This window comes from Spermophilus citellus, assembly GCF_964194105.1.
Source record: "Spermophilus citellus genome assembly, chromosome: 11".
Taxonomy (NCBI): domain Eukaryota; kingdom Metazoa; phylum Chordata; class Mammalia; order Rodentia; family Sciuridae; genus Spermophilus; species Spermophilus citellus.
In genome coordinates this window covers 71,234,213-71,257,186 of record NC_138192.1, presented here as the reverse complement: position 1 = coordinate 71,257,186, position 22,974 = coordinate 71,234,213, and the positions used below count along the sequence as shown (strand labels likewise).

The following is a 22,974-nucleotide window of genomic DNA, read 5'->3' as shown; positions in this document are numbered from 1 at the left end:
TTTCATATTATTGTTAATGCCTGCAGATTTCGAAAATTTTACATTAGGTTTGGAAATCATCCTGCTCCTCAGAAATGTTTCCAGAGAGAGGGAAAAATTTATTGCATTTCTCTTTTGCTTCAACATCTGTGATTATCTTTTAAAGTTCATTTTCTTCAATTGCATAGTAACCAGTAGTCAGTAACTAACAAAACACAGCAGAGCAAGTATTCTTTCCTATCTTCCAGTTCTTTGAAGAAATAATGTGCCTTTAGAAATTACTCTAGAGATGTTTGTAGAAAATTGTTAGTTTGGGGGGAATATGCCAGATACATACTTTGGTTGTACATTTGGGAATGGGTGGCAGGTTTGCATTCTTCAGTTTTACTGCACTGTGGGAAAACCATTGTCCCAATTCCAAGAAAGTGTTGCCTAGAGCCCCAAATCTGTCACAAGGATTGATTGTGTAGAAGCTGCAAAAGACAATTCAGCACAATATTCTGGGAGACATAATGCTTTACAAGAATCACTGGAAGATCCAGTCTTGAATAAATAACGAAAAATCCCTTAAGTGCCAAACTCTACCATCACAGGCCCCTCTGGCATGGTATTTGGTCTATCATGGGCCCATCTTGATTGCTTTGTAAGATAATTTTGTTCCTGGAAATATAGTTTTTTGCACCATACATTTATTACATATCCCTGTGATGTAAATTTTAAGTGAAAAATTATTAGGAGTTATTTCAAAATAGTAATAGTAATGTATTTAAAACACTAAACATCAAGTGTGATTAATGTCTATTATGGGATGGACTGTGTCCTGTAAGATTTATATGCAGAAGCCCTAACCCACAGTACCTCAGAATGTGACACCATTTGGAAATGGGACTTTTAAAGAGGTAATTAGGATGAAATGAGCTCATTAGGGATGGTACTAACAACCAATTATGACTGGAATTATCATAGAAGAAAGTTGAGCACAGACACATGGGAAGACCTGTGATGATACAGGGAGAGGATGGCCTCTACTAGGCAAAGAGAGAGGTTCAGAACACACTAGCCCTGTTGACACTTTAATCTTGTACTTCTAGCCTCCAGAATTGTGAGAAAGTAGATTTCTCTTGGTTTAGTTATTCACTCTGTTACAATTCCTAAAGCTTGCTATTTAGCTAGCAGAGTTGTCATAATTAGAGTGAACACATTGCTAAATAAAATGTTTTTGAATATTTAAAACATTTTTGAATTTTTGTAAAATCCTACATGTTGTTTAAAAAGGTGATGCAACCAACAGTTATAATACCATTTCTGATTTAGAAGATTAAGAAAAATACTTCGCTATTTAAATAAATTAAACAGAAGAACAATGAATAGTTTCATTATTTTCCCTGATCTATACATTAGCTTATCTTAGTGCTAAGTTTTAATATAATTGAGTAAAGAACTGGGATGCTAAGATTTAAATGGTTAGAGATCCAAGAGAGGAATTTTGGATGCTAAGATTTAAATGGTTAGAGATCCAAGAGAGGAATTTTGTAAAGCAATAGTCTCTTTTGTAAAAGGATCACTGATATTAAGAAACTACGCTTTAGGATGTTATGTCATGAATTTTCATAAATTATTTCTTCCAATATAGAAACCTTTGTGTTACTTAGCATAAATGATTGTAGAAATAATTCTGTGCCACTAAGAATACATAAGAGTAGAGCAAGGTGTAGTAATTTAATTTAAATTAAAAAAATGCTGTTGTAGCCCCACGGTTTGCCATTTTCTTGGCAGACTTTCACGTATTCAATTATATTTGATAAAAATGAGTGTTATGAACTGAATTGAATCCCTAAAAAACTTTTAAGTTGAAGCTTTAATACTTAATATGACTGTTTGGAAATAGGGCCTTTACGAGGTAATTAAAGCTAAATGAAATAATATGGGAAGTTTTATGGTTTAGATATGAGGTGTCTCCCAAAAGCTCATGTATGAGACAATGCTAAAATGTTTAGAGATGAAATAATTATAGTATCAGAGTTTTAACCTAATCAGGGGATTCATCCACTGATGTGGATTAACTGAGTGGTAATTGAAGTCATGTAGGGTGTGGCTGGAGGAAGGTACTGGGAGTGTGTCTTAGGGATTTATATTTTGTCCCTGGTGAGCAAAGTTCTGTTTCCTGATGGCCATGTCCTGAGCTGATTTCCTCCATCATGCCCTTCCACCATATGTTCTGCCTCACCTCAGTCCCTGAGCTACAGAGTCAGCCAACCCTGTGGCCCAAATCCATGAGCCAAAATAAAATTTCTATGTTGTTCTTATCAGGTATGTTGGTCACGGTTATGCAAAAGTGACTAGAACAGGTGTTTCATAGTCAAATACAAGTGGTGCCCTTTAAAGAAGAGGAAGAGACTAGGGTATGAATGCATAGATGAAAGAACATGTGAGAAGATAGCCACCTGTGAGTCCAGAAATTGGCCTCAGGGATGACCAACTCTGCCTCCACCTTGACCTTGGATGTCTAGGTTACAGAGCCATGATGAAATATTCCTTTTTACCCATTCTGTGGTGTTTTGTTATGGCAGCCTTAGTGAACTAATATAATGTAGATCTTAGACCTCTGTTGAGAATATTCTAACTCACAAGAAGGAATTTACTATACTTTCTAAAATGAAAGAGTTTTCAACACTGCATTTTGGTTTCATATTTATAGAAAGTAAACCATTTGTGTTTACATAGGAGAATATGGGATAGGGTCTGTTTCATACATGTGTACTTCAAATTTATGCAAAACCATACATTTATATTCATGCAGGTTTTTATTTTAAATTTTCCTGTTAGAATCATCAAATGTATTTGAGGAAAGGCAAAATCAGCAGATAATTTGGGAGCCAGATTTTTAAAAGAATGTCTTGTAAGAAAAAAACAACATTCATCAAATATGATTTTTAAACATTTGACAAATGGTAGTGATACAATTTTATACTAATTTATACCATAGAGTAAGCAATAACATTGTTATATGCATAATTTATTTGAGTAAATTCTGAAAGCTTTTTAGTGTAGTTGATTTCTGAGCATGAACTCCATATTATTCTGGGGGAAAACATTTTTCTTTGTTTATAGACACATTCTTTGATAGTTCAATAGATGTAGTTACTTAAAGAACCGTAACAACCCTTTTAAAAATATAGAGCACAAAAGAGAATGAAAATTCTGGATTTCCTATTAACGTCATGGCTTTGGTTTAGTGTTTTATTTTTTCCAAGATTGTTTATATGTGTGTGGGGAGGATGTAAATCCCTGGCCCAAGACAAATATTTTTTAAATGTTGGAGGAAACCATAATACTTAGAATGATAGCATGTATCATGGAAAAAAAGTCACAGAAGTACCTTGGTTTGCACCCCAGGTGATTCAGTTTTATTTCAGCAGAAATTGTGGAGAAGGTAGAGGAATTGTGATAAATCTCAGCAGTATAGACTCTCACCCATGATATAATAGAGGAAATCAGAGTGATATACGAAAGTGGCATTTGAGAGGAAAACATAGCTATATTGCTTTATCTCTTCATTCCATTCAGAACAAACATAGAGTCAAATGAATTATGAAAAAAAAGTTATGAAGTGTAATACAAGAAATATTCCATTGTGAAACATGAGATTTTTGAACATTGCGTTTACAAGTTTTCCAAAAGTCCAGCCAGTCTTATTTCAGAACACCAGTGTCTCTCTGAACCTGAGTATGGATGGCAAAGGGCCAGTGCTGTTTCATTCCATGTCACTGTAGCACCTGTTCCTTTTAATCTGCTCTTCCACTGTCAGCTGTTCAGACTGGCCCTCCGAGCTGGAGAGCTGTGGCTGTGCTGTACGCTCATGGCTCGGAGCGTCAAAACTTGTGTTTCCATTACTGTGGGTTGCCACCACTGCTTCCCCATGCCAACGATTAGCCTTCTTTCCAAATTCCCTTAAATACAAACAAGGCATGTTTTTCAGTTGATCCACAGAATCTATTAAATCACGCTCAAAAATGTTGTCATTTTTCTTGGAAAAAGCAGTGATTTTCACAGTGTTAGAAAAGAAAAAGTGTAAATTCTTGTTATGTGAATGGTTGCCTTTAATATTTAAGAGATTTGCATCAGAAGAGACCCTTGAGCTTTTCCCCTTTGCAGTTAAGCGCCTCTGCTGGCCTGGGGTAGGAGCAGATTGCACAGGACTGCCAGCAGTCTCTCTGTCAGTCTGTTTCGGGAGGGCCAGCGCGAGTACATTCCTTGAATATATCTTTTCAGATTCAAATATCCCAAGTAACTCAGAGATTCTAGACGCATTTTCTAACTTTTTAATTTGGTATTCACTTGCAGTGTCATTCGACAGTGGTAATAGATTAGGAAATTCTAAAATAGATGTCTTCTGCCTGCAATTATTCAGATATGAGACTGCTACATAATTGTTATTATTATTCTTATTCAAATTCTCTTTGTGATTTTCCAGCACTACCTCATCATCCGTGTTAGCAACCTGTAAAACTTCTCCACTGTCAGGTTCATTCGTTTTTTCATTTTTCTCCTTTTCAGCCTTCTGCACAACCACATTATTGTTGTCATTGAGATCCATTTCACTTTTTCTCTTATCCCCTGCCTCTTCAGCCTCATTCAGCTTATCTTGCACATTCTTATTTCCTTCCTTCTTCTCCTCTTTTCTTGCTTCATACATTTTCATTTCTTTGATTCCTGTACCATCCTCTGTCTGACACATGTGGGTGGACTGCAGATAAGGCTGCAGGAGAGAAAGGTTATTTTGTTCTTGTCCCTTATTTTCCAGAGGTTTAGCATGTTCAATCAGTGATTCACCTCTAAATTCAGAGGATTCAGATGCTGTCACCTCAGGTGGCCATTTAGGTCTACTCATTTTGAGCTCTTCCTCAAGAGGGAAGATTTTCTTCGGCATCTCCTGGGAAGGAGGCCAAATTATTTTCAATTTTCCTCTCTCCCCCAACTTTCTCAAATTATCCCTTTGCCATTCACCATTACCAGTATCTACATGTTTAGTCAGATCTCCAAGTATGAGGGTGTTTGCTGTAGTCATTTTACATATGTTTGGTTCTTCACTGGGAATATAGTCCACTGAGCTGCTTTGAGTTTTGCAATTCCATCGGTCTTTATGCTGTTTGTGTCCAAAACCTTCATCATAATTTCCTTTAGATTTAAAAAGTTGTTTAAAATGAGGTTTGCAATATATTTGTCCATGAAGTGATGCATAATTTCCCAAACTGCCAAAAAGAGAGAGAAAAAAAACAACCTTAATGTCCTATATACTTACTGTAAATTCTTAGCAAATTAGAGAATTCTTTATTTTAACAGTGAGTCAGAGACTTAGTAAAATTAATTTACTACCAATAGAAGTGACCCTATTAATTGAACACATAGCTATTAGATAACACTGATCACTGGTACCCCTCAAGATATATGTATATCCACAATTCTTAGAATTTGATGATGTATGTCAGGTTTGGGTATAATAGATATTACAGTGAAATTCATATGCAGTTATTGAATGACAGTACCAAACCTGTGTTAACTTAATGATTTATGTGAGGGGTTATGATTCTTAATAAATATTGAAGAGCACACACACATGATGAATCAACTATGTGAACTTCTTTGCTACCTAGATTTTGAGTGAATTGGAAAGTTTGCCTATGCCATCTTTTTAATCAGGTCTCTTTAGGGAGATAAACAAGTAGAGTGCTTGATAAAATTAGAATTGAATTTAGTTTGAGGCAACAGCATGGTTTTGACTATCTCTGAACTTACACATAAAAGCAGATACATAAACTAGATAGAAAAATCTTACACTCATGGGTAACATTCAAAACAAAACTAAGTAGGGACAATTTATTTATTTTATTATTTTTAAAGAGATAGAGAGAGAGAATTTTAATATTTATTTTTTGGTTTTCCGCAGACACAACATCTTTGTTTGTATGTGGTGCTGAGGATCGAACCCGGGCCGCACGCATGTCAGGCGAGCAAGCTACTGCTTGAGCCACATCCCCAGCCCCTAAGTGACAATTTAGGGGCTTTGGATTAATCACCCTTAGGCAGGAGACCGGCATGATAATCTCATCTATATGGGTGACAGCAGAGGGGTGAGGAAGGAGTTCAAAGGCCTGAAGATATGAGACCACAAAGTATTTCTTGGAAAGTGACACAGTCAATGAGAGAATCACAGCTAAAACTGGGAGCCAGGGGCTACCAGGGTCCTGTGATAAGAAAGACTGAAGAGACTAGTTTAGCCAAATCCTCAGAACTGACCACTAGGATGCACTTTTAGAACAGAACCTCAAACTGAGAAAGATAATACAGGAGTGAAATCAAAATTGAGTGGGATAATGACAACAGATATGAAGGTGAAGGTCTGGGCCAAGATCTGGAGAGGAGACAAGCCAGGAAAGTCCAGAAGCCTAGATACCTAGGAGTAGTGGAGTAGAGCTGGAAAATCTGTCCTGAATTTCATCTCCTTCTCAGGATGGAAAACTAAGTTCTCACAAAAATGAACCATAAAAATCTATTGAAGTAAAATTTTATGCAGTTATTGTAAGAGAATAAAGTGGTAATGGGTATTACATTATTCCTACAGACAACAAAAACATGCCAGAAGAACATGTTCTAAAGAGAGATTTAAAAAATTAACCTAGTATTTCAAAATGATCTAAAAGACATTAAGATAGTGATAAAAGACCTGAAAGAACAACATACATCAGAATTAGAAAAACTCATAAATGATGTAAAAAATCAGAAAAAAAATTGAAATTAGGAAAATCAGTAGAAGATTTAAAAAAAATCTCAGCAATAAAAACCAAACAATTAGGGCTGGGGGTGTGACTCAGTGGTAGAGTGCTTATCTTGCATATGTGAGGCACTGGATTTAATCCTCAGCACCACATAAAAAATAAATAAACACAATAAACTTTCATATATATATATATTAGAAGACAAAGACAAATAAACATAACAGAAAGTTATTTGAGAAATATGAGAGTAAATGGTGAAATTTTCATTACTCAAAAAGAATAAAGAAAGAGATTTTAAAAAAGGATTTCAGAGAAGGAGACAAATATTAAAAAAAATAAAAATATATTGCTAGTGTAAGAATGATGTAGCTCAGTGGTAGATTGCCTAGCATGTAGAATGTCCTGGATTCAATCCCTAGCACTTGAAAAAAAAAGTAGCCAATATATACATAATGGGAATTCCTTCAGAAGAAAGCTAAAGTAACTTTCTTGATATAGAAAAGTATGTAATGATATTTTGAAAGAGCACATTAGGTAATTAACACTATTGACCCAGAATGACCAAATTATTTTAGTAAAATTACTGAACTTTAAATAAAAATGGAAGTACTTTGTATCTTAAAAAGAAGGCTATGTCTTATAAGGAAAAGACAATTAGATTGTTATCAGACTATTCTACCACTTTATGCCAGAAAAATGAGAAAAATGCAATTAAGATACTCAATGAAAGTAATTCTAAGTCAAGCATTTAATTTCAACAAAACTAGCTTTCCACTGTAAAGATCACAAATTGCTATCAGTAGATAAAAACATAGGGAAACTGTTTCCATGAGCCTTTTCTGAAGACATGGCTAGAAAACAAGCTTCAGTAACCAGAATAATTATAGAAATATTAACATCAGGATTGCTAGTAGGCATCAATATCCTCTTACTATCCAAGAGAAAGTGAAGGCAATGAGGGAAATAATATGGTATGTAGTGGCTGTGTGATCAGACACTGTACTACAACAGTATAACAAAAAATGAGGAGTGGGTAAATGAGAAAATCAATTGTAATTTTTAAAAAATATTTGGAATATAATGTAGTGTTAGTATATTTTTTTCTTATTCTAAGAGTGCCATACAAATGAATATGGAATAACTTAATTCTGTAGTCTCCATTGTCTTTGAGATCTAGGAGTCCTGAAGTGGAAGAAAGGAGATACAGAGGTAGTGGAGAAGAGGCCAAGTAGACAAGTACAATTTTGAATTTGATTTAGAAATATCACTATATATTTTTATATATGGTATACATAAGTATTTACTAGCTCTTTCCACTAAGAGTTGTTTAGAAATAATGACTAACCCAATAGAATGAGCATCAAGATTGTTGCCCTATAATAACATTTCTCATTAAAATAAACTAAGGCTTGCTGAGATAACTAAATCTAGCCCTAGGACAGGACATTTTTGAGATATCCTGGAACATTTAGTCCTATTAGATGAGGAAGTTCTCACAGACTGCTTAGCTTGTGCAAAAGGACTCAGGAATAACTTAGGGAGCGATTTCAATTTCAGTAATGGTAATTCTTGTATTTGACTGAACAATTCCATTATACTGTTGAATAGATAGCCAATATATGAATTAGTAAATAAAAGATTCATGAACTTATTCTCTTTCTTCAACCAAATGTACCTCTGTATAAACAAATAGCAGATGACAGGAAGTGCTTCCTTGTAAAAATATTCTAAAAAGTGAAAAAGAAAGAATGACTATAGATATTAAGTCTTAATATTTGCTATGATCATAAAAGGACAGGCAATTAAATATTATGTGCTCACAGTACCCTTGGCAACACTACCTATATTCTTGTGAAAGGTGTCAAAAGTAAGCCTAATCCAGAATCTACACTGGCTGATTATGTGGGAACACAGAGGTGGAGGTGCATGTTGAACTGCACAAATCAGTAGTTTCAGACTGGACAAGTCTACAGGTTGAATGTCCTGGGCTCTTGACAAATTCTTCAACAAAGAAAATAAATGAAGGGGAAACATACCTTACAAAAATAATAAATAGATAAATAAATAAAAGATAAAAAAAGGCTTTCAACACATATTAAACTTTAAAAAATGGATAGAAGTAAAGTATGGTGTCTAGGAAAGCACATTTGGATAACAAAACTATCAAAAAGCAAGAAGTGATTATTAAAGAGGATACTATTTACTCATGGGAGAGAGTGAGTGAGTGAGCAGATTGTGTTCAGGACAGAGCACATGACAGGGGATACTTGAGTGGCTGGCAAACCTATATATCTTGACCTTGATAGTGATTGCAAAGTGTTCACTTATAACAAATTACTAACCACAAATTTATGTGAATTTTTGTATCTTTTTTAGTAAAATGTATATTTTTATATTTAAATGTATATTTTAGTCATTGACTCAATATTTTTGAGTCTTTATAATGTCAACTTTTACTTGATGTTGGGAAGACAAACAAACTTTATACAGCTGGCTTTGGAGGGTGATTACATTAGCTTGTATCAAGTGTGAAGGAGATGTTGTATCAGCTAATGGGAAGCTTACTTCACCCATCCATGAGGTCAAATCAAGCTTCATAGATGATATAGTCTTGGTTAAGGTCTGAAGAATGTGTGAACATTAATTAGCCTGGTAGAGAGCCAGAGCAGGTGTGTGGGAAACTTCCTGTAGGAAGTGGGAATGACAATTTGAGGGAAATGAAAGAAATTCAGTCTGCATCAAAAAACAATATGTAAATGGGACAAGCTGGGACAACAGATGTGTTAGAAAGAAGCAGGGCCAGATTCTGAATAGCTTTATAGTTGATGTTTCAATGTTAGATTTTTTTATTTTGGATGGGGAAACCATTATATGTTTTAAATAATGAAGTGACATCAGATTTGCATTTTACCATACCACGGAACATGGGATGAGTTGTTGGTTGTGGTGGTAAGAAATATTGAAGGTAGGAAGATCAATTACTTGTATTAGTTCAGGTAAGAGAGGACATTCACTGAAAGATAACTAGGATATGGGGATGGAGAAAAGTATACAGCTCAAGAGATGCTTTTGAGAAAGCAGTTGATGATGGCTTGAATGTGGCAAATGAGATAGGAAGGACTCAAAAATAATTTTGTGTACTGATTACTGAGTTACTATTAATGTCATTTACTAATACAGTGGCATACAGATCAGACCATAGAGTCTAAGAAGGATTTTGGTAGAAAAAAGTGGGTCTTATTCAGTTTGCTGTTCTTGTGGAGAAATACCCTAATCATTGAGATAGAAGCATATGAAGCATAGAGGAGAAATCTGGACTAATGGTATAAATTTCAGAACCATTACCACATGGATGGATCATCACTTAAGTGATGGGAATGGATGTGATTCACCAGAAACAATAGTAACAGTGAGAAGAGCAAATTCCTATAATAGATTTCTGAAGAACTCTAACATATTGTTGATAGACAAAGAGTGAGTCACCCACACACGTGGCTGAGAAGGAATACTCAGGAAGTAGGGGTAAAACCATTATACCGTGTTGTCATGGGAGCCAAAGGGAAAGAACATTACAATGAAGGTGTTTGACATTGTCAATTAAAGTCAGGAAAGCTATAATCTGAGAGATGCACATTAGATTCAGCAAAATAACTCCATTTTAGCATCTTAAATGAAAGTCTTAACAAATGTCACATTCATTTAACTGCATTAACTTCAAGAGTTTTAGAAAATGAGTGCATTTGTAACTGTGTCAATAAGGCACTCTATTGCTACAGAGACTAAACAGAGTTTTTCCCTGACCTGTCACTGCTATTATTCTAAATTCCATTTTTAAACTTATATAGTCTCAGTTAATCATATACAAACTCTAACCCACCATCTGTTTTGATATATAGAATTTTATTGGAACACAGCCAGGCTGATACAATTACAGATACACCTATTTGTTCAGCAACCAGTGGCTGCTCTTGCCTTCCAATAAAATTTCAGTGGCATGAAAATAGTATGGTCTGAGAAGTGGAAAATATTTGCTATCAGGCCCTTTATAGGAAACGTTTACTGATTCCTGATATAGAGTATAGATTTTAAAGAACTAACTTAAAAACATTGGCTTAAACAGTAACTTTTGGTATTTCTTACCTGTGTGATTTCCACCTTTGGAAAAAAAAAAAAGTATTCCTTCTGATTTGATTTGGAAGGCAAAATTCCAAAAGGAAAAAGGTCACAGCCTACCTGAGCACTACATAAAGATCATGAGCACATCCCCTGAGGTGGTGGTGTTCACTGATGGCAGAAAGACCTGGAAAAATCTGCATTTTCCTAGAGACATATGTTATACGTGTACTACAGGTTTTTTGAATATCTGTGCCAAAGACCTCAAAGCATCTTACCTCAGTTTACTGTTGCAGTGGTGGCATCGGAAGCAGGCCTTATGAAAACTCTGCTTGTCTGCCACTAAGCACTCCATTGGATATACTGTCTTTTGACAAAGTATACATATTTCCTTGTCTTGGAGCAGCAGCTTCTAAAAATAAAAATGTATAAAGGCTTAAATAGTATTACCTTCAATCAACTGTAGAAACATAACAAAATGCACAACATATGTGTTGGCCATGCAGTTAAGGTGGAAAACTATAAGACTTATCTTTATGTTGCTTCTGAACATAGTCTATGCTATCAACAGGTTCTAAGCTTTGGTACACTGAGCAACACCACTCTAATTCCTCCACTATTAATATGGGATGCAAATTGACTTCTATTATTTAAACACACTTATGTAAATAAAGTGTTTATTAACTTGAATATATTAGATATTTGTAGTAAACTGTCATGGGGCGCCCTGAGAAAAGTTATCATTGCAGATAACTGAGCTTTCCATATACACAGAAATTGATATCTAACTTGATCTAAAGTTTTTATTTTATTTTATTTGTGTGTGTGTGTGTGTGTGTGTGTGTGTGTGTGTTACTGGGGATTGAACCCTGGGGTACTTTACCACTGAGCTACACCTCTAGCCCTTTTTTATTTTGGAACAGAGTCTTGCTAAATTACTAAGTCTGGCCTTGACCTTGTGAACCTCCTGCTTCAGCCTACCTTTTTGCTGGAATTACAGCTGAGCACCACTTTGAGCATGGTTCAAAGTTTTTATTTTTTAAAGCATTCTGTATAGATCTCTAAAAATACATACATATTTTTAAAGCCAAGGACAATGTACAGTATTTGAATATTTTTTTTTAACAACTTGGTGTTGACTATGACACCAACTCTTAACTGTATCGTAGTGAGACTTGAATTATTGAAATGCTCAGGGACATTTGTTCTTTACCTAAATGATTTTAGATTTTAGTGCTTTTTGGATTTTATGTCTACTTTTTGAAATTTTCCTACTTCTCTTACTCATTTCCTTCAGTCACTTTCTGAAACTTTCATGCATATGTTAATCCTTATAAATAATATGATTACATTACTAACTGGTGTTCATATAGGATACAGAAATTTTATTCTAGTGTTGCTTTTAATTCTCACAACAATCCTATGAGAGTAAGTTTTCACACTAGCTACATATAAGAGCAAATACGCTCAAGTTCCTTTATACAAAACAATGAAAAATAAACACTTTAGCACTTAGATGCTCAATCTGAGCTACTGAGAGGACTCCTATGCCTACTCGGTTCTGGCAGAGACAGATTTCTAGATTAAACATTAGTTTTCTTACATTTACTGTGCTTTTGAGCTGTATTATCAGAAATTTAGCATAATTTTGGCTTAATTATGCCAGAAGCAAGCAAATTAAGAAACCATATTAGCCTTATTATTAGTTTCAACAATTCTTATGTTTAAGCTTGCCATTTTTTAAAATCAATCTATCCAAAGGATGGACTACATTACTGATGCATATTCATTATGTGAAATCGTTTTATCATGAAACCTCATTTACTGTGAAAAGTAGGGAAACTATAATGAAATGAGCTGCTCTCTGATGTTAGAAAACATGCATTAAGTTCATATGATTTAAATTTTCCTGATTCCAAATGTAATCAATTTTAAAAAATATATTGTTCATGCTCATCTGTGAAAGAGGTCAATTGAGGTATCATTTGGAGCAAATTTTCAGAAAGGTGAAAAAGCAGTTACAGAAAAATATGGCATCACAGAAAGCTAACTCTTTCAAGTGCAATAACAATAATTAAATAATTAAAAGGTCTAATTTCACACCTCCACTTTTATTAGAGTTATAGATTCAGGAAAATCCTTAAAGTCCATGTGAAGAGTCTAAAGTCTCCTGGATGATTACCAGCCTATTTCGAATTCATTGTAAAGACCACTTAAGTATGCTATTAAAGATTCATCAATTCAACATTAGTCCAAAGGATGCTTTCTAATATAATTTAAAACAATTGAATAAAATAATGTTAGGTAAGGAATTTTAACAATGTACTATGATCTGTAATTAACAAATATATAGCTATAGTAATACAATCACAATAATGATTATTATTGTATCTGTGACTTTATACAAAGCCTTATTTACCTTGACAAATATAGATTTCAGTAATCAATATATTTCTTATTTTCACACAGTGCAGGAGCATCACACTAAATTGTTTTGTAAACAAAAATTAATAAAAAAGCCATCATAGTAAGGAAGACTGAAGCATACAGTGAAAGCTGTTAGTTTTAGGTTATATTATTTGGTTATTGCTCTTTTAACTTTAAATCATGTTGGCTTTGGAACATGTGCCTTTAACAAGGTTAATTTTTGTTCACACTTTTCAAGCTCATTTACCACTTATAAATGCAGATCCCTCCTGGAAGGTGGTCTCAGTTGCAGAAGCATCTGATGTTGCATATCCCAGACTTTGAAAAACTCTTTCACTCTCTTGCCATGTTTTTTGAAAATTCCTCCTGAGTTCTTTAGGTGAATCAGAGATGTCTAAAATATGACCGGCGATAACGTCTTCATAGGTCGGTGGGGCATGCTTGAAGCCAAAGCCAGATTTGCCAGCTTCTGAGCTATGTGAAGATGAAGCTGTCACCTTTGACCCAACAGCTTGACTCTCAAATGCATCCATGCCTGAGAAATGTTCGCTTATAGACCTTGTTTCAGAGCGTACTTTGGGCTGCTTAACAGAAATTTTTTCTTGGAACTCTATGGGATATTTGTAAGAAAAGTCTGCAAAATTAGTGTTTCCTAAAGATGTTGATCCAAATTCCTCCTTACAAAATGTACTACTCTCTTGTTTTATATTATGGCTTGCTTCTCCATTTGCATAAACTCTTCTATCTGCCTTGGCTTCAAAAATTGGGCCATCTTCAAATTCCCTGAACCACCTGTTTATTTCATTTTCATGGTCCTTCACAAAATTTTCAGCCATTTGAACCGCTCGATTGTTTGCTTCATACCTCTGCATGAGCTCTGACCGGCATGGCACTTCTACCTTCCGGATGATTTCAACTGCATCGTAACTCTCGTTGTCCGGCCCTATGCCATTGATGGAATTCACTCCATCTTTATGAACATATGTCGCCCTTTTCTCCACTTTCCTAACTTCCTCTTGAGCTTCCATGGATTCTCTGAAGGAACCACCTCCAGCATGATTCACATGCACAGGTATCGTGATCGTCGGTGGAGAGCCTCTGTCCCGACTTTCTATCTTTATTTGACGACGGAGTGTTGCTGGGGACCTGATGATTTCAGTCCTCTTCTCTACAATTGGAACTGGGGGTGCTGGAGGACACGGAACGGTTCCTCTGGATAACTTTGCCGTCGTGTCTTTGAGTTTGACAAGTTGTTCAGAGCGACTCCTGGGTGGAGAAGGGGAGGTATTTGCTCTGAGAATTCCAGATGATTGTGGCATTGGCCCTCTTGGTGGGGGTTCAACACAACTTTCCTTTTTAGGGGACTGAGAAAGCTCATCCTTAGCTGAGGTTTCTGTTCTTCGGGCACTAGATTCAATTGTTATAAAAGTAGGTGATGGTGGTCGAGTTTTTAAAGAGGGAGGAGAGATCTTGCTGTCATCCAGCTTAATTTCCTCATGGGTTTTTGTGTGATTACGAATAGTAGCTTCTTGATGAGTTGCTTCTTGGTGGTGCACTATTTTTTCTTCTACAATTTTATTTTCTCTTTGTTCCATGTTTTTATTACAGCTGGTTTTAATATTAGATGCTTTTGAGGATGCTTCATTAAGACTGCTCGTCTTATTTCCTTGCTTTCCTGTTTTGGAGGTTATCATGGCTGTTTGAATTTTATTTTCACAGTACACAAGCATATCCTCGGCTTGAGTTTTAATATGTGCTATTTCTTCTTTGACTTTTTCGAAATTATTCTCCATGGCAATGTGAACTCCATATTCTCTTTTTTCTTCACTTATCAACCATACTGGAATAATATTTAACAGTGTCTGAAACGTTTTAAGGCCACTTGTATTTGGCTCTGTTTCAAACTGTCTTACTCTAGACAAAATCTGTTGAAGTTCTTCACGTTTTCTCAAGAATTCCAATATATTTACAACACATTTTCCATTATCCTGCTGGGATTCTTTCACAGAGGAAAATGAAGATTTGTTCTGTGTAATCTCTTGCTTTGAATCTTTAGTATTGGAGGAGACTTGCTTCTGGTGGATGCCCTTGTCTCTGAGGCATATTTTTTCCTGCAGACTATCACATTGTTGGGACAATTTTTTATGTTCAACTGTACTTTCAGAAGTCTGTATTTGTGTTTGCTGAAAATTCTGAGTCTGTGAATCACAGTGTGCATCAATAATCTTCTGTTTGACTGCCTTTGGTGTTGACCTATTACTCAAATGTTCTTGTTTGCCTTCAACTATCAATCTCTCTTCTTTGGAACGCATCATTGATGCCCCCTGATTTTTTTCTTCAGTCTCTAGAAGCTTTCGTCTCACAGGTTCCCTAAATTTTCTTTGTTTCTCAGGAACAATCTTGGGCTTTCTTTCATGGTTTTTCTCTGAAAATCCTGTAGGCAGTTGAATTGTCACTCTTTTCTCCTTTTTAGGTAGTTGGTGATATTTTTCAGTCACAGATTGCTTATTACTGTACTCTGTACTTGCTTCAGTTTTCTCACTTTCCTGAAACTGCTGTTTGGTAATAGCTTGAACATCAACTTGAGAGTGCTTTAGGTGACTTTCATAGTTGGCACCTGTTTCTTTCACCCTATGATCTACAGTGGGAAGTTTGATGGTTTTCGCTTTGAAACTCAGGGAACCTGGTTTGCTTTGGGGCAAGTCCAACTGCTCCAGGCACTTCTGCTGTGTAGTACATTCTTGGTGACTCTGGTTCATTTCACAAGTGGATTTAGATTGTGTAATATCCCTAGAGCTCTGTAAGACATCTTTTTTCACATGAGTCTCTTCGGAGGCTGCTTGCGCAGGCTGGAGCCTTGTGGCTGAGACTGTCACTGCTGATGCCATTGAAAGCTGATCATCAGAGCGCGCTCTTGCAACTTGAACATTGCTTTGAGAGTCCGGGTTGGGTTGGGCCACAGGAAGCTCTGAATCCATTTTGGGTAGGGGGACGTCCTTATTTCTTTTTCGTAAGAGTGTTTCCTTTTCCAGCTCTGACAGGTCTTCATTTTGACTTTCTGTTTTTACAGTGTGGCAGTAAGACATCTCTTTTCTCTGTTTTTCAAGCTCTTCCCTTTGTTGCCTATATTTCTCTTCAGCAATCATTAAAGGTGTCTTAAATTTTCTCATATATGGTTTTGGACTTTGTTGTCCTGAACCTGAGGGAAATGAGTGGGATTTTATGAGAGGTGCCATCTGCTTTCCCTTGAGTGTGGAAGTTTCAGGAACTGTCTGTGAGAGAGACTTTACAGAGTCAATAGATAGCTGTTTCCTCTCATCAAGGCTCTTTCTGAATGTGTTCTGCTTTGTCTCTGTGTGTTCACTGCTAGTTGGAGTCTCTACTCTTTTCTGATGCTTTAAGGGAGTAGTTTTATATTCCATGTCTGACAAAGAATCTTCCACTTCAACTTTTGGGAAAAGCTGGTTCTTTTTATTTTCAATTATCTTGGGAAATTTGGGCTTGGGTAATGTAGGAGGTGGTGATTTTCCTTTTATGACTTTAGACTGAGAATGAGTTTGCTGAGAGCTCAAGACATCTTTTTGAGAATATTGTTGTATGAATGCTTCACTGAGCTTTTCTGGAACTGAGGAGGAAAGAAGATGGACTGGTTTTGGAGATGGAGCTGGAGGAGAGGGAGGTGGGAGAAATATTGATTGACATTCTTTTTCAGATTTCTCATCTGCTGGTGGTGGAGGAAGCGGGAGGCCTGGGAAGTTTTCAAATTCAGCCCTTATCTTCTCTGTGGACAGTGAGGGAGGAAACTCATTTTTTTCAGGCAATAGTATTAAAGGAGGTGGAGGAGGAAGAGGAAATTCAATTTCAGATGATGCATTGGAAGGTGGAGGAGGAGGTGGAGATGGAGGAGGAAGGGAGCCCTCACTTTCTTTTACATCATTCTCAGGGTTAAAGTTGATTGGATTAAGGGACCTTTCCATTGCCATCTTTAAGTCTTTGGAAGTATTTGTCTTCATTAGAAAGTCCTGGCTTTCCATATAACTATCAGTTTTCTGCTTTTTGTCAGTTACCTTGAATTTATTGTGGTTTTTCTCAGAGACTTTCGCTCCTGTTATATTCGCTATGTCTTCATCTTTAGGCAAAGGCTGAAGGTTCATACTATTTTTCTTTATATCCTTATTAGAATATTGCATTTCTTGCTTTAACACAGTTTGCTTTTGAAAGTCTCTTGTGACTTCATACATTTCTGCAATTTGCATGTTGCCTGGTTGCTGGGTGGGACCAGGTTTGGATCTTTGTGCCTCTGTGGGTATTTTAATGTTTTGGGTCTTTTTAGGACTCTTTGCATGGAAAGCCTCAGTCTTCTGATGGTCATTCTTCAATTCACAGGTTTGAGTCTGTTGCTTCTCAAGTGATCCAGCGGTTGATTGGGTGGAGTTGAGGACTTCATCCTTCTTCAGCTTGCTCACTGTCTCTGAATCTGTAGACTTTAGGTTTTCCTTCATTGATACAGTGGAAGTTAATTGTCTGCTCATGTACTTGTCACTGAGCTCCTGCTCTTTAGTAGCATCAGTCTGGACACCCTTTCTGCTGCCTGTTTCCAACACATTTGTTATAGCTTGGTGGTGTGAATTAGATAGTCTTCTGAGGCTTTTCTCAAGAGCATCATTGTTTTGTTCACGATCTATAACGATCTTTACTGTGCCTTTTGGGGCCTTTGGGAGAGTAATCTCGGATCTTTCTTCTATTAAAGTCCCATGACATGATTCACCTCTCATTGTACTGAGAGCATCTGCCCTCCCTTGCCAGCCGGCTTTCGGCTCAAATGCTCCTGGCCTTGGCTGAAGAACACTTTTCTTGTCCCCCTGCATAGCCACCTGACGGATCTCTGTTTCCTGCCTTTCTGAGGATCCAACCATCCCAGCTTGGTTATCTTTTTTGATTATTCTCTCTTTGTTGACTTCTTTAAAACCTCTCTGTGCTTCTTTCAAAGACCTCAGGGATTTTTCTAGGTCATCTCGAATAAGCTCCTTTTTCAGGATTTCTGTCCTTGTGTTAGTAGCCTTTTCAAGGCACTCAATAGCTTGCTCAATATTACCCGGGATGGCACTTGGCTGTTGAGATTCTTTCCATCGGTGGCTTGACTCCTGAAGTGACCTGAGTGTGGCTAGCATGTCACCTTTTATAGTTTCTTCTGTTTTAGCCACTACTTTCTCTTTGATGGCCTGGCTGAGGGAATTCAGGGTTGATTTCAAATCTTCTTTTGCAATTCCTTCTTTGTGAGTCTCATGAGAGGAACTTTGAGGCTCTGCCATAAACAGTTTAACAGTGTTGTGCACATCTCCTGGAACGATGTCAGCTTCGCTAACAGTGCGTTCCACCTGAGACTGACTTCTCTTTAGTAAAAGTTTTGTGCCCTCAACATCACCACCAATTATTTCCTCCTCTCCTGGATTTTTAGCCATTAGTGTTTCATCAGACCCTGCCTGGAGTTGTTTGAGATAATCCAAAGCTCCGGTTTCTATGCACGTCGTAAAAAACTGAACATTTCCCCTCTCAGAAGCATCGATTTTAGCCCTTTCAGATATTTTACTATTTGATGAGGAAGACAACAGATTATGGATGGTACGCCTCACGTCACCTCCTATGACTTCCTCACGCTGGATTGTGTCACTGGCATTTTCATGAAGAAGACAATAGATCGTCATGTTGACATCTCCTCTTTCATCTTCTTGAATTAAAATGCCTCTCTTCGCAGGTCTTTCCTCTGACAACAGGTTTTTTATCGCTTGCTGTATATCACCTCTCACTATCTCTTCCTTTTCAGCGTGAAATTCAGTTGATCTGTTTAATAATTGAGTTTTAGTGAAATTGACATTTCCCTTCTCCTCTTCACTAATGCAGATCTCTCTTTTGGTGCAGTCTCTTTTGGAAAGTAAATTCATCATTATATTACTGAGATCCACCCTGATGATTTCTTCTTTCTGTATCTCGGGTGATGATTGGTTCATTAGCTTGTATTTTGCCATCCGGACATCTCCCACTTCATCCGATTCAATGATAATTCCAGGAGCCTCGATAACTTTTTGAGAGTAGAGATCTCTCAAGGTTTCTTTAATGCTCTTGCCAATAATTTCTACTTTTTCTATTCTATTTTCATTAAACTCATGAAGAGGTGTTGTTTCAAAGAGCCATGTAGTTGTCTTGACATCAGAAGGAGGGATTTCTTCCTTGGTCATTTTGGTGGGGCTTTCATCTGCCTCCTTAATAGAGTCCAAAGTTTGATTTTCAAAGAGCCACACTGCCTGCTTAACATCACCTTTCTGTACATCTTCCTGGGTGACTGTCTTGATATTTTCATATTCTGACCCTTCTCCTCTTAGCTCGTCTATTGTGTGAGTTTCAAATAGCCAAGTGGATGTTTTCACATTGCCCTTTTGTATTTCATTGACGCTCACTGTCTTTATGTAATTGCTCTTCCCAGTATTTTCAGACTCAAAGAACTGCTTACTCGTCTTCACATTGCCACCTTGAATGCAGTCAACAGTGGGTACAACATTATGTGCCTCTTCTGAAATCTGGTCCAGTGGCTGGGTTTCAAATCTGTATCTGACAGAACTAACATCTCCCTTGTGAATGTCTTCTTGTGTGACCGATTTAATAACATACACAGTTTGTGATTCATTAATTGAGTCTAATGGTCTTGTTTCGAAAAGCCACCTTGTTCCTCGTACATCTCCATGAATCACTTCTTCCTTTTTAACTGTTGTCACTTCATGATAATAACCTTCTCGATCCTGAATTGCATACAGAGGCTGAGTTTCAAAGAGCATTCTGTAGCTTTTTACATCACCCTTTATTACTTCTTCAGTAATTGTCTTCTTGGTGCTGGTAAAGTCAGATTCCTCTTTAATCTCATCTAAAGAAAAAGTCTCAAAAATGAAGCACCCTTTTCTTACATCCCCACCTTGTATGTCTGTCACTGTCTTAAATGATCCACTGTCTTCTTGGCTTGCTTTTATCCTACCAATTGGCTGGTTTTCAAATAGCCACCTACAGTTTAAGACATTGCCTTTCTGAATATCTTCACTTTTTAGGGTTTTGATTTTTTTCAAAACTTCCTCTGAATTGGAACTTATAGAATCTAAGGATTGGTTTTCAAATTTATACCTCATGCTGGAGACATCCCCAGGTTGGATCTCCATTTCCATATGCCTGGTTTCTTTGCCCTCCTCTCCTTGTATGTTATCCAGATTTTCTGTCTCAAAAAGAAAACATGCGGTCCGAACATCCCCACCTTGGATCTCCTCCTGTTTGACAGTCTGTAACTTGACTGTTGTTTCAGAATCATCTCTTATGGTATCAAGTGGCTGGGTTTCAAAGAGCCAAGTACAGGTTTTGACATCTCCCTTATGAATTTCTTCACTGTCAGTCATTGATGAAACCTTTTCATAAAGGGACTCCATTGGCTGGGTTTCAAATAGCCATTTACAGGTTTTGACATCACCCTTAACAATCTCTGCAGTTTGTTCAGTTTTACTTTCTGTTTCTTCTACATTACTGAAATATTTAATGGAATCAAGAGGTTGGGTTTCAAACAACCATTTAGCAGATTTCACATTTCCAGCCTGTATTTCTTGAGCAGATATTCCTCTAATTATCTGAAATTTGTGAAGACTTTCATCAAACTGGTCAATGGGCCTTGTTTCAAAAAGCCAGCGACAGCTTCTTACGTCACCTCTTAGGATTTCTTCTTGCTGGACTGTCTTTACTTGATGGTATTTTCCAAGGTGATCTTGAATAGCATACAGCGGTGTTGTCTCAAAAAGAGATTTATTTAACTCCACGGCACCCCTTGTGATGCCTTCCACTTCTATTTTATGTGATGCATCAAATTTGATTAGATTGTTTGATTCAAAGATGTGCGTGTAATTCCTAACATCTCCTCTGTCGACTTCTTCAAGCTTCACAGTTCGAGTGTACTGTTTTTTACCTTCTCGTATCTCTTCCAGTGGTTGGTTTTCAAAAATCCATTTCTGGTGCCTGACGTCACCTTTTTCTTCTTCAGAGGCAGTGATTTTTTGAAGCTTTCCGACATCAGGACTGTCTTTTAAGGCCTCCATTGGAAGCGTTTCAAATAGGTGCTTGGTGGTCTGTACATCGCCTCCTATGATCTCTTCAGGTGACACAGGATCTGCATCAGGAACTTCTTTTAGAATGTCTAATGGCTGCGTTTCAAACATCCAACACTTTTTGGACACATCTGTGCCTATTATTGTTTCTTTTTCAGTGACGACCTCTTCTAACTCTTCTTTGATTTTTTCCAAAGGTTGGGTTTCAAGTAACCACTTGGCCCTACTCACTCCGCCTTTGACATTTTCCTCCATGGATATTCCCCTGACAACTTTAATTTCGGTGATATCCTTGTTGATTGTGTCTAAGCGCTGTGTTTCAAACATCCAGCGTGCTGTTCTCACATCCCCCTTTTCTACATCTTCTCTGTGAACGGTTTTAATTTCTAGCATTTGACCTGAACCATCTCTAATAACATATAATGGTTGAGTTTCAAAACATTTTATACTTCTCTTAACATTTCCCTTAATTTCTTTGAGCTCAGATCTGAGTTGCAGTAAGTTAGCCTCATCCACTGAATGAAGCTGCCCAAGTTGATCCAGATGTTGAGTCTCAAACATGTATCTCACAGTCTTGACATCTCCCCCGGTTATGTCTTTAATAACTGCTAATGACGATTCGTCTTGCCTTTGATGCATTTTATTCATCGAGTCTAATGGCCTTGTTTCAAACATCCACCGGGCTGTGTGGACATCTCCTCTGGCTAGCTCAGGCACTTTCTTGACATTTACATCAGTGACAGAAGAATGAACCCCTAGTGTATCCATGGGTTGGGTTTCAAACATCCATGTGGTATACTTCACATCTCCACCAGCAATAATTTCTTGATCAGTGATGCCCTTGGAAGTGTCACCTCCATCTGGAGAGCCATGGTTGATAGAATCTAATGGTTGATTCTCAAAGATCCATCTCATGGACTGCACCTCCCCTTTCAGGATTTCATCCCATTCCAAGCACTCTCTTTCTGAGTTCAGATCTTTTTGAGAACTCTCATTTGTATTTTCAAAAACATACCGAGCATGCTGCACATCTGCTGAAACTGAGCTCCCTGAGTTTACTTGACTTCTAGTAACAATCTCAGAAACCTCACTGATATAATCGTTTTCTAAATTTTTCCTTAACTCAGGATGGATATGTTTATATAAGCGGTTTAATTCATACAAATTTCTTTGCTTAGAATATAAATCTTTGGGGATTGGTAGTCTCTTAGGAGGGCTGGAGACTTCAGGGGACTGGGAAAATGCTGTCACATCTATTGGAGTTTGAAGTACATCAGGTGGTGGAGGAGGAAATTCTTCCGTCATTCCCGAAGGAGTGGCATTAACTTGTGCCAGAGTTGAGGAAATGATACTGTGATCACTGTATCTTGAAGCAGACGTTTCCTTCCTTTGGCTAGTTGAAGTGTAAGAGGAGGAAGGGGAACCCACAACAGATGATGGCTTTATAGAGTCTTCATATTTATAATCAATCTTTAGGGGAGAGAAAAACAAAACTTATAAAGAGTGGAGGCTCCCTCAGTGCTGACATTCACCCATCTGCAACCAGGACT

The 22,974-nt window shown here is 37.0% G+C and overlaps 1 protein-coding gene across 4 annotated transcripts in view; it reads right to left on the bottom strand.

Moving 5' to 3' along the window:
• Positions 1 to 3,192: 3,192 nt before the first annotated feature.
• XIRP2 (xin actin binding repeat containing 2) overlaps positions 3,193 to 22,974 on the bottom strand; it is a 75,317-nt gene continuing 55,535 nt past the window's right edge. For 3 of the 4 annotated variants that reach the window (XM_081261260.1, XM_081261261.1, XM_081261262.1), the window contains 3 exons: positions 13,543 to 22,894; positions 11,147 to 11,280; positions 5,041 to 5,231 (listed from right to left, as the gene is read on the bottom strand). In XM_081261260.1, coding sequence (XP_081117386.1) covers positions 11,186 to 11,280; positions 13,543 to 22,894 — 9,447 coding nt within the window. In that variant the 3' untranslated portion in view covers positions 5,041 to 5,231; positions 11,147 to 11,185. Of the gene's footprint in view, positions 5,232 to 11,146; positions 11,281 to 13,542; positions 22,895 to 22,974 lie in introns of all 4 variants that reach the window. The other variant, XM_081261263.1, reaches the window with a different exon arrangement.